Source organism: Manduca sexta, chromosome 7, assembly GCF_014839805.1.
Source record: "Manduca sexta isolate Smith_Timp_Sample1 chromosome 7, JHU_Msex_v1.0, whole genome shotgun sequence".
NCBI lineage: Eukaryota > Metazoa > Arthropoda > Insecta > Lepidoptera > Sphingidae > Manduca > Manduca sexta.
The window spans coordinates 11,944,360-11,960,410 of record NC_051121.1 but is presented as its reverse complement, the minus strand read 5'-3'; the positions used below and the strand labels follow the sequence as shown (position 1 = coordinate 11,960,410).

General features: G+C 38.7%; 1 protein-coding gene across 2 annotated transcripts in view; it reads left to right on the top strand.

The window, feature by feature from the left end:
• LOC115442458 overlaps nt 1–15,499 on the top strand; it is an 88,406-nt gene extending 72,907 nt beyond the window's left edge. For both annotated transcript variants that reach the window (XM_037447581.1, XM_037447582.1), the window contains 2 exons: nt 9,891–11,330; nt 11,912–15,499. In XM_037447581.1, coding sequence (XP_037303478.1) covers nt 9,896–11,330; nt 11,912–12,960 — 2,484 coding nt within the window. In that variant the 5' untranslated portion in view covers nt 9,891–9,895 and the 3' untranslated portion in view covers nt 12,961–15,499. The remainder of the gene's footprint in view (nt 1–9,890; nt 11,331–11,911) is intronic.
• The last annotated feature ends 552 nt before the right edge of the window (nt 15,500–16,051 follow it).

Here is a 16,051-nt window from a genome sequence, read left to right as displayed (position 1 = left end):
AATATTCGTACCGATTCGTCGCCGCAAAGTCGGGAATCCCGGTGCAGTAGATCGATTGCACACCGGCGTGTTCCCACCGGTATTCCTGGGACAAAGTGCTGTTCCCACGTCAATATATTATCAACTTTGATATATCAATATTTCGGCTTTGGAATATACGGCTTACGTTTTGTCTGCTGGTCGGATATTGTATGGGACTCGAGGGTGTGATTTCTACGGCTTTTGTTTGCCGGCTTTTGCTTAGGCTTTGTCCAAATTAATGTTTTAAGAATAACAATACTTTCGAATACTTTTCTGTAATAGAAAGTAACTTCTGTTAATGTTAGATGGTATATATTTTGATGCTTTCTATCAGACTGACTCGACTGACTACCTTGGTGGCGTAGTTGTACTGCATGCACGGTACGGCAGCGCTCTGGGGTCCTTGGTTCGAATACCAAGGCAAAGTGATATTGAGTTTTTCTGCACAGTATCAGCCCGGAGTCTGGAATTTGTGCCCGATATGGCAATAGGCTCGCCTCCTATCACATCATGGGACGGAACACACTTTGCGTAAAGTGGGTGCCCTGGTTGCGCCTCTGGATACCCCTTCGGGGATAAATGCGTGATGTGTGCTTTTTATCAGACTTGCTCGCCTGGTCATCCAGTTACGAAAAAGTTGGACAGTTTAACATAATCATCGGCTTACCTTAGCATCAGTTGTTTTCAAAAGCGCAATTGTTAATCTTGTATCCGCTTTTTGGTAGCTCACCGCTCGCTCTAGTAACTGCACAGATCTGTTACAAAAAGCCGGCTTAACTTCGCAACTGGCGATAATTGAAACTTTTTAACCGTGGTTTTTAATTGCACTGCCTTTAGCAGAATTTCTATGGAAATACCGTTGTAGCTTAAATTAACACGCGAGTGTGCACTTGTAATTACGTAATGTTATAGAAATTAAATGAGGTCATGTTTATTCTTGAGGGGTCAGGTAATCTACTTCGTTCAAGTATCATCAAACTATATTCGTCCCATGATGTGATAGGCAAGGTAGAGGATTACTTAAATTGCAATTTTGAAAAACTTACTTATAATTATTTGACGATAAATAATTTTCTCATGACGATTATCTTGGCATGCTTGAAAAAATGCCTTGTACCAGCTCCATATTGGTGGAATATGGCCATGATAAATATATTTTTTTAATTATTTATTTAAAACGATGCAGCCTGTACTCCTCGTTAATGTGTTCTATAAATTAATTTTCTACCGCAATATCTAAGTAGTAATGCTAATGAAACTTAAATGCCGTAATGCTGAGATTTTGCCAGTTGCCATAATGCCAGCCATAGTGGGATGATTGCCAAATATGTCGGGGTCGCGCGAGGATATGGGAACTAAAGAAAAAGGACTCTATAAACTTATTTATTTATTTGGTAAATAAATAAGTTAAGATATATAAACGCCTTTATCTACGTAATGATTAAATATTCTTATGTACCTTGACTTATCATAAGTGTAGCTGTTTGCCTACGTGATGAATAAAGCATTTTTTTTTTTAATAAGCGGCTAAACGCACTTTTATATTGTTTTCAATTATATTAGGTACCAAGTGCGGAGTCATCTCTACATGTTAAAATGCATTTCCTAGATATAAACATTGTAGCCAATGTAACTTCTGGACATAATAAGACTTAACATCTCCTGTCTCAGGATGGCGAGCGCAGTGGAATACCATACAATACTTTATAAATTAAGGTGCTGGATAGTGTTTCTACTGTTTATGGGCGGTCGTATAGCTAATCATCAGGCCACTGAAAAGCTCGTCACGCCATTCAAAGCAATAAAACATAATTGTTAAGTAGACTGTGTAGCACTCCCACATAATAATGTATATTAATGATTAGTAAAATTATTTTTAGAATGCGTGGATGACGGCAGTAATGTAGAGACTTTTGTAGCGGGAAAGACTTTTCACGCCGTAACACCTAATTTATAATAGGTAACATTAAATCACATTCCAAAACACATAATTCACAGTAGACGTAATACGATTGCATACATAAAAATCCAATATTTTTAACACCTAAAGGTAACCCGGCTTCCAAAGCCAGTGTGAAATCAATTCCCGACGGGTGTCGCCTAGTTCCAACCGTATCGGAGTTCGATACAAATGCCACTGAACTAAAATGTTAAATTTATTGAATTGGTAATAGATAATTCTGGTAAATAAATTAATTTGAGTTATCATGAACTCATCTTTCCCCGAAAGGAAGGGTAGGCAGAGGTCCTGTTAATAATAGTTACTGCTATGTGAGTAAACATGGTGTCACGGCCGTATCTACCACCGTATCAGTGATACGGGGCTTCCGAACTTTAGGGTCCCCTCTTGACCCATACCTATACTAAACTAAGCGAGAGCCAAAAAATTCGCACTGCCCTAAAGGACCCCTAACAAATTTTGGTAAAAGCCCTTCTATGGCAAGCTATGCCACTGAAGGATGACTTACTCTTGTTAATATTATATTATAAACTTATGGAAAAAACTGCTGAATTAAGAACCAATTTTGTAGTCCTTTAAATATGTAATTGCATTTTTTTAAGCGGAAATAAGTGCGATGCTCAAAACTAAATAGAAAACTTTATGTAACTTTTTTTGTATTAAAATATATTCTGTAGCTACTTTATTTGAACTGATTTTGAAAAGAGCAACACTAGTTTCTTGCCGATTCTTCTCTGGTGGCAACTGCTTTCCAAACTGACGGTATGGTAATTTGTCTGAATCTAAATAATGTTTAACACTTTACAGATTCAAATAAATTATTACATTTCCTGTGACATAATACCCACCATCAATAACCAGATCCACGTGCTCTAAATCTCCTAACACATAAATGCCATTTCGTTACAGATTACCCCAGTTTACGATAGTTTAATGATAAAACATAGCAGCGTGCGAGAGTGCCCCGAGTGAAACACTTTGTTGATGCACGTTGTGTGATATTAAGTGCCTCTGAAAGTATGTGATTATGGAAGTGCTAACATTAGTAGGTAGACGGTTGCTTGGATGGGGGGAATTTAGGGAAATATTATATGTTAGTCAAAAACAAATACACATCATCACCCCTTTACCCCTGAAGATGTTGGCAGAGGTGCAACAGAACGGTAGGCAGAGGGTTGTTTGGATGGGGGGGAATTTCGGGAAATATTATATGATAGTCAAAAACAAACACACATCATCACCCTTTTATCCCAAAGGTGTTCGCAGAGGTGCAAAATAACGCCCACTTTTCGGGTCCGGTGAGAATGCCACCATATCGCCACATTGGGCACGAAAGAGAGTCTAGGCTGATAGTGAGCAGAAAAACCCAATATAATTTTACTAGATCAATGTCTATTCAAAACTTTGTCAATTGCTACATATCGCTACGCATCAAGATAAACACTCTTGGTACCTTTGCTGCAAAGTATTTAGTTCTTACTACCTACTCAGGACATAAGTAACAATTTGATCAGAAACTCTTGCTGTATTTTTATCACAATAAAATACATTGCATTCTCAAAGAACAAACAACTAAAATCAGCAATAAATGTTTTTCAAGTATCCAACAGCTCCTAACAACATTAGACAAGGGACAGATAACAGACGGACAAATAGCCTTTTTAGATGTTAAACTGCAGGCACACAGACCTTGCGCCCTAGATTCCTAGAGATCTAGGAAGAAACTAGAAAGCACAATACCAAATGAATTCCTTTTGTAACTATCGGTATCTTATGTTTACGTGAATATTAGACATCAAAATCAAACTATTTTTCTGGTTTTATCGCGGTTTTTTATATTATTGTTTTTCTCCCGACGTTTCGAAGACTTTGCAGCCTTCATGGTCACGGGGGGGATTGAGGTGTTGGTCATCTGCAAAGTCAAAGTTATAATGTCTACCTACATTTTACAAGTATACAAATTTTAAAAATGTTTAGCTCTTAGTGGTCTGAGCTCACGGTGTCTTGAAGTCTGGCAGCCGGTCTTTTAGGTTGCAGTTTAATTAAATGTAGAATAGGATCCCAGGCTTGTACAAGCTTCCAACCATCTACTCTATTGAAATGCCTCAGGAATCATCCTGGGCAGGAATCGACGTTGTACATAAAATCCTTGCCAATCTTGCCTCTCGGCAGTTGACACAATTATGCCGGCCTGTTGGTCTGGGATATACACAGGCTGATCCCGGAACGCGACACACTTACGTAGGCCGCTATGACGGGTTTTACCACCTTGGATATGGCGGTCACAAGGCTTGACCAAAGTACTCCTGACCTGAGACATTAGAGAAGTCTCATAATGCCTAAAAAAACTGAGTTTAATGAACTTTCAAACTAAAACAATTTATTTCCAAAAATGTAAAAACACTCTAACTCTTTATAATAAGTATCAAAATCCAATGCTAATCTTAACGATCGCAAATTATAAATCACCGACAGATACCGACAAAGGAACTCTAAAAACAAACGGAATCAAACCTGCGGAACCCATTTAGCATGATTGCGTAATAATTAACACGTGTTGTGAGCACATTGATTACTCGCTAACAAATTGCATTAGCCGGTAGGGTTGGCACGCAGGCGATACGCTGGGGAAAAAATATTTAAACTAGCTTGATAAGTGGCTTTGCCTATAAATGTACCATTTATAATATTCATTTAACTTTATGAAAAAAAACTGAAGATATAATGATAACTTGTAAGGCTTTAGGTATTTTGTGCATAATCAATAATATTAGGGTTTATCATTTCTGAAACTGAAATAGTATTTATATGAAATTTCAAATCATCGTATAGCAGTTTTACTTATAATATCTTCTGTATACAGAAATTATATTACATCAGATAACAATCCGTGAAAAATATTGAGTTCTACCCGTATTTATATCATAATTTCTCCGGACCGAAATCATCAATTTCACACCATGTACAACATAAAACTCAAGGTGGCAACCCTATCATGCCCCCTCCCCCGCTGCCCCCCTCCAACTCGCGCTTGATTAATGAAACGCCCTGTAAACTGTTGTGTAAACTCTCCGCGGAACGTACGCAATCTTTGGATGTTTGATTAATATACTTCTTGTAATTGAACGTGTTTTCAACGTACAGGTTTTTTAGCAATTACGGTTGCTACTTTTAGTATTTTTTACTGGAAGCGAGAATAAATTTTCTGTTAGGATTGCTGATTGCATTTTAGTTAACTTTGAAGCTTTCCAAGTAGTGCTATACTATAGCCAAATTTAGAAAACTTTTCAACGAAATTGTACCAAGCTTTTGGATGCCAAAACGAATTATATAAAAACACAGATACACGAATTTACGTGTTAAAGTAGTAGTTGAACACCCTCTCGCGAGCGTATTTGGAACTACTACCTCGAATCAAATCACTTACCATGATATCGGTAAACTGAAAATGTATGCAAATCGGCAGGACCAATTTGTTTTTTCATGTACATTATTGTCAAACAAAAGTCGATAAATACGTAAACGTTAACTTAGGCCTTACGAATACTTTACGACACTGTCATTAATTCTTGCTAGTGTTATTGTATTCTATAATATACAATATATTATTAAAGAATTTTGCCATAGAAAACCTCACGTAACAATAACATTTAATACAATGAACATCATTGATCAGTACATATTTTGTTAAAATTAAGACTGCCTAAAAGATACTATAACCTTTGTAGTAGCTAAATAAAAAGCCAATGTATCCAGATCGGCTGTAATGGTCTAGAAAGTTCTAATGACCTGTATCGCCTCGGACCTAGGTTCCATTCTCATAAATCGTGTTCAATTGGAGGACTGTCGTAATTTAACTTTCGCAGGCTCAGTTTAGAGCTGAATTTAATGTTCTTAGTGCTTTTAGGCTTACCTAGATGGAAGTTATAGTCTTGTTACAACTAATTATAGGTTTTATAAATTATTTTGTAAACAATCCATCATGTTTCGCAAGTTTGATTCTTAAGAGAGTTAATTACATTAAATACTTAATTTCAAGAAGTGCCTTCTTCATTTTTATAATGTCTCATTTTCTCTAATAGAAACTGAATAATGAAACGTCCGTATTGGAAGAGTTTATTTGGTTGTTTTTCTCTTTGTTTATTACTACCAAGCACCAGTATAACCATTATCATTATTCCTTTAGGACATTGTAGTCAGTAAATAACTAGGCACATACTCACTCCTTTTGTCCCTAAAGATGTAGGCAGAGACGCAACTAGTTCACTCACTTACCGTCGAGTGTATTCAAGTCCTGATGCGTGATAGTGGGCGAACCCATCACCATATCGGACGCAAATTCCAGACACCGAATTAATACTGAGTAGAAAAATCCTATATCACATCTCAACCTGGAGATCGAACCTAGGACCACTGCAATCGTACCATAATACAACTATACCACCGAGGCATTCTCAATAACTAAGCATTATGATATTACTAAGCGGATTAGCAAGCTAAAGTGGCAGTGGACAGGGCACATAGGTCGCAGAACTGACGGTAGATAGGGCAAAACAGTTCTCGATTGGAGACCACGTAGCGGCAAGCGCAGCGTTGGACGTCCACCTGTAAGATAGACAGACGACTTGATAAACGTCGCGGCAACACGCTGGATGCAGGCCGCTTTCGACAGGTCCGTCTGGAAATCTTTAGCGGAGGCCTATGTTCAGCAGTGGACTTTATGTGGCTGATGATGGTGATATAATCTGATGACGAGCGCATTACAATGTCATACTAATTATACGTTTTCTATACGTTGTCTAAAGTAAACGATAAACACACATAAATATAAGAATCACAAGGTCGAACCGGTTTTCACGGTGCTTAGCGCAGTAATGTGCGTGTCCCGCTCGGTCCAAGTGATCGGAGACTTGATTACTTAATAATTGTACATATTAAATTACATTTAACGTGAGCTTTGCATATGTAGGTATATTTACGGTAACACAGGCACGCGCGTACAAACGTACACAAATATTGTTAAACTTTTGTAGCGTTCATAGGCAATATTTTATCTTAATTATCGTATTTTATCTTACTAAGATTATATATGCGAGTGTTTGTATGTTTGTTAGAAGTAAACACAGACGCTGAACGGATTTTAATGAATTTGAGCACATGGATAGACCATGTACTGGAACAACGTACTTTTTATTCTATTAATTAGGTCCCATGCAAAGTATTGCAATCTATAATTATAATAAATCTGTAGAGAGGTCAATTCTGTACATGAAATATATTTCCAAAATAACTATCAGGGGGTGATTAGAGATCGATACTGATGCCAAAAATGCAATTAGTAAAATTTTTGTCTGTCTGTCTGTCTGTATAACCGTTATAGAAACAAAAACTACTCGACGGATTTTAACGAAACTTGGTACAATTATTTTTCATACTCCTGAGCTGGTTATAGTATACTTTTCATCACGCTACAATTAATAGGAGCAGAGCAGTGAAGGGAAATGTTGTGAAAACGGGAGAAGTTACTCCATTTTTAAGCTTCCGTCGCGTGTGCAACCTTAATGGTTAAAGCTACACAGAAATCATTTATGACGGAAATGTTCTCCTTAAAATTATATAAAAAATATCCCACGACAGCATATGTCTATCTTTTATGGTTGACTCACAATAACACGTCTAACTCCCGATAGCTTAGCAGTTCGAAGCTTTCTCATTATATTTGTCTACTCTTACGTTTATAACACTCTCAGTCATCCCTAATTAAAAAAGTTAACATTATTAAATATTCCATAAAAAAGAATCATAGAAATCGGTATAGAAACACCAGAGTTATACATGAAATACGCTAATAATAAGCCATCACGCGTGAATACTGAATCATGCTATATGCTTCCTTCGATTTCACCAGGATCCCATCATCAGACCCTGACCGGACAATCGGACCACCTGCATACCACCATACATTAAAAAAACATCCCGACAAATTGAGCACCTCCTCCATTTTTGAAGTCCGAAATCCACGCGGGCGAAGCTGCGGGCGGAAGCTAGTTTTAAATAAGATTTTTCTAATATATGGGGCTAGAGTCTTGTATAGTTAACGCGATATGTATTTAGGAGTTTTTTTTAGCGGGTAATGTCTTCACGTGGGCAAAGTCACGAACAATATTAAAAAATCATGTAATACCTAGGTATAAAATTATATAAACTAGGATTATATAACAAAAGACCGGCTAACAAAACAGTCTTTTAATTTCAACGCTTATGATTCTTATCCGGTTCTTTCTTTCCTTTACTGTCAACTATATTTTGAAATAACGTGTAAAATCATCTCATATAAAGATAAGAAAACAAAATGCCAAGGTCTACGAAGACAGTTGTCCAATCAATCGCAATTTCTTATCAAGTGCACCTCCTCCTTAGAAACGTCGCACGGATCAAGCGGCGGAACGCATTTTCAGCTGAATTGCTCAAGTTTACCCCCACGTCAAACGTAATTATCCGTCAGGCTCCGGCGACGTGTACCGACGGCTTTTGTCCTAATTGTGCCTATAAAGACGTTATTGTACGTTAAAAGGAATTTGTTAAGCAAACTAAGGAACCATTGTCGCCAGTTGACCTTGGATCAAGCAGTGCCATTTAGGACATTAAATTTCAATGCACTGCATGACATCTTAAAATATTACAAATGTAATTTATAATTTTCTGTTATTTTTAAAATATTGATGGCAAAACACGGGACAAAATAATTCACGCACGGTAATATGCCAACCAAAAATCTTGTTGGAACATCAAAAAGTTTAATAAGGGGCACTCGGATATAGAATTTCGGCCACAGACGGCACATTACAAGAACATTATTATTTTATAGATATTGCCATGTCAACCTATAAAGGTTCATCATCCCTGGACTAAATGTCCTTCAAATCAAAACACAAGAGTGTGCACAGTGCTGTTTGGCAGTATTAATGTCTTATATAGTGATGCTCTTTGTAAAACATAAAATTTGCTTTTCAAAAGTTGATTGTACGTAAAACTTTGTTTGTTTTAAAAATTGTGGTTTTTGCCATATTCGTAGTGCAGTCGACTCCGCAATGTCGCCGACCGCACGAGAAGTAAACCGCAACAGCAAAGCTCTTGTCCCGATTAATTCCTACAAATATTATATGATTTATGAATATTTTTGTACAAACGAGCATAAACTGTTAAAGATTTTGATAGGGTCGCAGAACAAGGCTTCGATTAAAACATAGTATTTTCTACCTTGAAAAAGTACACAAATCCAAACTTTTGTTGAAAATATTCCCACATAGACAAATGCGTATGAATAAACTAGTAAACTATGTTATTGTGTTGGCGGTTATAAATTTTTCACATCTAATAGCATTAAAATTTATAACTGAAGCTCTGCAGATGCATAGAAACCAAATAAACAATTTTAACCGCAATAAATTTTGCGTATTTGAAAGCATATGATGTAAACATTTCGCAGTAACAATTTGTTATTTTTTACGGTCGGTTGAGTGTTGGAATTGTTTATTTTAAAAAGCTAACGTCATAGACACTGCATCATTCATCATCCATCAAACAATGCGCCATTAAATAAACTGCCATTTGAACCTTATGTTTGTGAGAACATTACCGAAATAAAAGTTAATGTAGTCTCTCATAATATTCTAGAAATAAATCTGTTTTATTTCGGTCTCAATATTGGCGAGTTGCCCCTCCATCAAACTTCCAGTTCGACAACTCATAAAAACATTTAATATACAGCACCTGATGTCGGCCGATATAACTCTCAAACTGAACAATCTGAGTGCACGCTTAATGGCGTATTAAAGCCGCCAGGGTTCCATCGTACGCTATTACGATATTTTAATTGCTGAAGCACTCACAAGTTATTTTGTTGCAGGAAAAATGGGCGACGCTGTGCGAAAGATCATCGTTTTGAACCTCGTGCTGGCCACCATCACGGCGGACTTCACCACCAATTGCCCCGAGAAGTGCAAGTGTGTGTGGGCGAGTGGGGACAAGCAAGCGGACTGCTCTCACGGCCACTACGACACCATACCGAAGACTCTCAGCCCCGATATCCAGAAGCTAAATCTTACTGGAAATAGTCTATACGAGATAACCAGCCACGCCTTTCACGATGTGGGCTTAATAAACCTCTGGAAACTTACTCTTAGTGAATGTAAGCTGCAGACGATCCAGAGGAATGGCTTCAAAGGGCTGGCCATCATGATCGAGCTGGATCTTTCGAAAAACGACTTGAAAACACTTCATCCCGATACGTTCAAAGAAACTCCTAAAATAAGATGGATTTTGTTGAACGATAACAAGTTGGAAAAATTGGATGATGGTTTATTCAGTAATCTGGATTTTTTGACCAAAGTCGAACTTAGCAATAACAGGATATTCCAAATCGGAATGAAGACTTTCATGAACGTACCGAAACTGAACGTCCTAAGGCTGGACGGCAATAAACTCGAACATGTAAAAGTAGACACCCTGAGCAATCTGCCCTCTTTACTGAACCTCGACGTCCAAGACAATCCTTGGCGATGTGATTGTTTCCTGCAACCTTTTAGGAATTGGGTAATAAGCAAGAATCTACACTCCTCAGACGTTTTCTGCACGGAGCCTCCTAAAGTCCATGGGAAAAGTTGGAAAGATCTAGAAACCAACGACTTTGCTTGCCGACCTACTATTATCTATCCGTCAACGAGTACCACCCTGAGGGTGTCTGATTATAACGTGACGCTGGCCTGTCAAGTGAACGGAAACCCAATGCCTGAAGTGAATTGGGTCCTCAATGCGCAAATCATCGACGGCTTATATAGATATCAAGGAGAAATCAAGTACTACATAACGCAGAGTAGCAAAGAGTACTACAGCAAATGGGTCAACCTAACAATAACTAACGTGGAAAGTACTGACAGTGGGGAGTACTTGTGTGTAGCCAAAAATGCTGGCGGTGTTGAAGAACGGAGCCTCACTTTAGTAGTCGCACAGACTCCGCCAGGAATAGTGGTTCCTCAAGGCATGAACAACAATATGCTGCCTGTACTTATAGGAGTGTCCTGCACAGCTGCTATTCTTTTAATCATCCTGGTTATCCTCTGTTATTGCTGCTGCAAAAGACGTAATACTGATAAAAAAGCAGATAACACTAATGGAGAAGCTTTGATTGAGGGCTCAGTAATCCCAGAGATGGAGAAGAGTCTGATAACAGCCGTGAACCCTGTGACGAAGCCTCCGAGGAGATACGACGCGCCACCCTCTATCATGAGTGGAGCCACCGAGATGTCGGAGCTCAACAAAACGTTGCTGGACAACGATTCTGTGTTTGGTAAGTCAATTTTCTAAAACTGTTTAATAGAATTTCAGTTTTTAATATGAAATAGATGCCAATTCCAGTCTTCTATTAGTTTGTAATCTCGTTAAAAGAATTATACTCGAATATTAAATGATGTTTTTTTTGGGATGATTCCTTTCTGATACCAATAATAATCCATAATAATTCAAGTAAATCTATAGTCCTTTAAAAGCATTAGGTTATGTTTGTTGTCGCCAGTCAGGGATTTACACTCAATCTTACTTAGCAATGCTAATGTAAACTGTAATTCTCTAGCTCTGAGTGGATCAAGGCTGGGAAATCGTGTTTTATTGATACAGTAAAGCCTTTTCGCCTCCTATTCTGCGTGAAAGCCTATAAACGCACAATCATCAATATATTCAATTCAACAAAGGAGAATCCATACCCGAACAAATTTATTCATAATATCGGCTATTCTTAAGATGATGACGTGCAGCTTTCATTCATACAATACAGCAAGAGGCCTCCATTCAATGGAAACTCCGTAAAGATTTTCCTCCTGAAAGGGAAGTTTTGAAATAATGAGATGCTGAATGAGATGTTTTTGCTTTCAGCTCATAATGAAGACGAAAAGCGCTCGCTGGGCTTCGATCACATGACGAAAAGGTCGCAGGACGCGCTTAACGTGGAGTACGGGCGGACTGATGGAAGGGCGTACCCTCCCGACCTTCTCTCCTTCCCTCCTCGCGCTGCTCAGATATCCCCAGCAGCCAGCAACGCGTCCACCGTCCCCGACACCAGCAGGCTGCCTCCTCAACTCAATCCTGTCAGTCCCATCCACTCGCCGATTTATGGCATGACCACTAACCAAAACCTTTTCAGAACCCTGCCGTACTCCCGGTCTCAGTCACCCTTCACGGCTCCAATAACGCCGCCAGTCGTGACTCCTCGGCAAGGCTATGTCACCATTCCCAGAAGACCGCGGGTGCCCAGCTGGTCCAGTACAGCCAGCACTCAGATCCTGCCAAGCACTGAAGCTCAAGAGCCTTTGTATGATAATTTAGGATTGAGGACCACAGCTGATGGAAGTTCGGTGCTATCTCTAAACAAAGCCGGTTTGGATAACCAGTTTTCGCCGATGAGGAATCGGCCACTGCCAGCTACCCCGACGGTTTACCAGAACCCTCATCCAGTGTACTACGCCCCGATTGAAGAACAGGAGCCTGCGCCGTCTCCAGTCCCGCAACAGCATAACCCAAGGAACAGCATCAGCTCTCAACTCTCTACCCAGCTCTCAACGCCTGGTCCTCAGGAACCAGTCAACCGCATGAGCTGGACAGCGAAGAATACATCTACTCCCCAACCAGAATCACGGAAGACTTTGTTCAACGATGCACCTTCAGAGACTTTGATACGAAAGGGCAAGCCGGAGACTGGCTCTCTGAGGCGACCAAGAGTGGAGAGCAAGGAAGAACCAAGTTCTCCGTCTAAAGACGAGAAGAAGAACGAGAGTAATGTGTCGTTGAACCAGTCGGGAACGCTCGGCAGAAGCGGGAAGATCCCGCCGCGACCTCCTCCCAAGCCGAAGAAGAAGCCCAGCACCGAGGTAAACCCCAACGAGCCTCTGTTTGAAGACGAGGGCGAAGACGGCACAGAAGTGTAGTAGTTGGATGGACTAGGAATTCCTAACCAAAGTGCCAATGGAGGTTTAGTGAACGTTCTTTAAACATTGATAGATAAGAATCGATTTAATGTTGAACGTAGGCCAAGCGCCGCGGATGATCTACTGCTGTACTTGGCAAGTGAGTACAGTTCTAACGTGTTGAATTATCGATTAGATGTCGGTAGCATCACGCACCGACGCAAAAGGAACAAACAGTGTAAAAAGTGTAACATTGGCCGCGTCGGCCTCGGACTGAGTGTAGTGACCGAACGAAGTGCAATCCAAACATTGGGATGTGACTGGGTGCTCGTGTATATAAACTGACGCTAGATTTTATACCTTGTATCGTACAGAATACGGACCATTTTTTATTATCGCATCAAATCTGTAACGTTAAGTATTTATTGGTATGTTTGTGTAATCACTCGGCTGTAGCTTCCTCCGACCGTGGCGTGGTCGAAGACTGATCTAAATTAACTTGTTACATTCCTACACATTCGCTGATTTCCGATTCCACAGTTCAGCTAGCTTAGACGTTACAAGACTGAAGTATCGCTTGGCGATCGTTGATCACGTCAACTATCTACTCAAGCGTCTCACTCTCATACTGTATTTTCTTTGTCTTCATTGGTTCTCATTTATGATTGGCAATGACAGATTAGTGCCCGTTTTTAAGGGGCCTCTAACGGCTAACACTCGTCAGCATTTTGATGCTTGCCGTGGGTCCGCCATTAGGGGCCCCTAAGTTAAGATATGTTAGTTAAAGACGGGCGTAAGTAATGGTAATTTATAAGCTTCAGTTGTAACAGAAAACGTTAAGTAATGAAAGCCCCCACCAATTCAGTCGATTTCTCATTTTGCTAAAATGTCTAACTTCGCCAGTTGTAAGTTATAATAATTTTAGTTTACAAGGCTGTATGGTATGACAGATCGAGTTAGCTCGGAATTATAGTTCCTAAAGCAATGTATAGTATGCTCGGGCTTCATTGTGCAATATACTGACAGCATGACATTCAAATCATACATGTCTAATTCTCAGTTTCTTAGCTCAAAACTACCTATTGGTTCCAAAGTTCAAAATCGATCAAACGTTGAACAAAGTTAAATAAATCTGTGTATTCAATAAACTATAATAATAAACCAGTCATCAAAAATCGGTTTTTCTAAAAACATATTTGTAAATTATTCATTACTAATAATCTATCTATTTGACTCTCCGGTTGAAACTTACATCTCTGCCTACAAGGCGTGGACGTAACTTCTTGCCAATGAACAATAAAGCCCGGTCACACTTTTTTATGTAAAGAGCAGTTTTGGGGTCTGTGTGACCTCTTAAAGTACAGCTACAGATATGGTAGCTATTAGTTTTAATATTATTTTACTGTGGTGCTTATTCTATCATGTGCTATACGACGTTGCTCGCGTTTGTTGAATACTGGAAAAATAACCAGTGAGATTTTGTAACAATTTTGATAATAGAACTTGCAATGTAAATAATGAAATAATTTACAATTAACTTGGACTGGATATATAGTTATTTTAACAGTATATTTATTGGAAAAAGAAACAGATTTTTAGGCAATAGCCCTGAAATAATGTCCTACTTGAGCATGGGCTTCCTCTGCCAATAATTTTAAACTCTCATCAAGTTTTTCAATACTTTCCTCACGATGGTTTTCATCAAATTGCAAAATTACATTATAAGTTCTATTGGCAATACGTTACAAATATCCAGTTACGTTAGATTATATGCTATCAAAGTTCAATGCACAGACACACAAATTGTTTTTATGTAAGTAGATGACAAGCACTGAATATAATATGACAAATAATGTATGGTGTCTAACATGTTTTTATCTTTTAAACATTTATTTTTTTGATAAATGTATATGTCAATGAAATATTATGAAATGTATGTTACTTTTAACCGACTGCGCGAAAGGTTTTAACTGTAATATATTGGAATAAATGTATATTACTGATGGTCCTAGCGAGTCCCATGGCAGTGTTATGAGGGTCACAAAATAAATATTGTAAATCATAAATATGTCCCGAAGCGGGAATCGAATCTCGTACTGGACTACAGAGGTTCCGCATGAATGTCATAAATCTGTCGCTTGGGAGATTTTAGCAATAATTGTAAAGGGCAGCACAACGATAACAATTGTACAGTTATGTCCGAAAAACGAGAAAGGCTTACGCAGAAGTCCACCTCGTCCCATTCCCCAAAATCCCTCATCAATCCCTTTTTAACCCACAATTCTGGTATAGTGTGGTGACCCTACAAGCGATTTTTACCATACGCTATAAAAACAACCGTCACAATGTCCCCACAATTACAATAAAATGGACATTCCGGCTGGCAGTTGAAATTCCCGTAATTTCACAAAGTGTGGACATTACCGACGCTTATTTTGTTTCGTATCCGAAGGTACTTTGCTATACTTTACAACATTTACTGTAGACATTCAATTATATAGATATAAGCTGCTATGTACATACGGACATTATTGAAAGTGATTAAAACTCTATTTCAGTATGTATTGTTTTACTGTCTACCCCTTTTGTTGCTTGGAGATGTAATAATATCAGCCCTGAATTATATACTGTCCCACTGCTGGGCACGGACCTCCTCTACTACTGAGAGAGTAGGCCTTAGTGCACCACGCTGGCCTAGTGCGCATTGATAGACTTCACACACCCTTCAAAATTAATATAGAGAACTTTACAGGTATGCAGGTTTCCTCACGATGTTTTAAAGCAAGCGATGATTCACAAAAATCCTCAATAAAATCAGAATACTAGTATTTCGAAATCCTAAAATTGTCTGCTATTACAAAACGTCGTGACCGAAGACGGTCGCTGTAATTATGCCGAACTAAGCACCACTACAGCTCCAAGTGTCAAATTTCAAGATCATAATTCACACCGAAGTGGACTAAAAGAGGTCCTTATTAACAAGAAAAATATTCAATAAAAACACTCGTAAACTTAACGTCCCAAGCAAAACAAAACTTTTGTAAATTAATCATCGCACAAACAAGTCTTTGTAAACTCATAGTTTCACAAAGAACCGTCGTATCTGATAGAA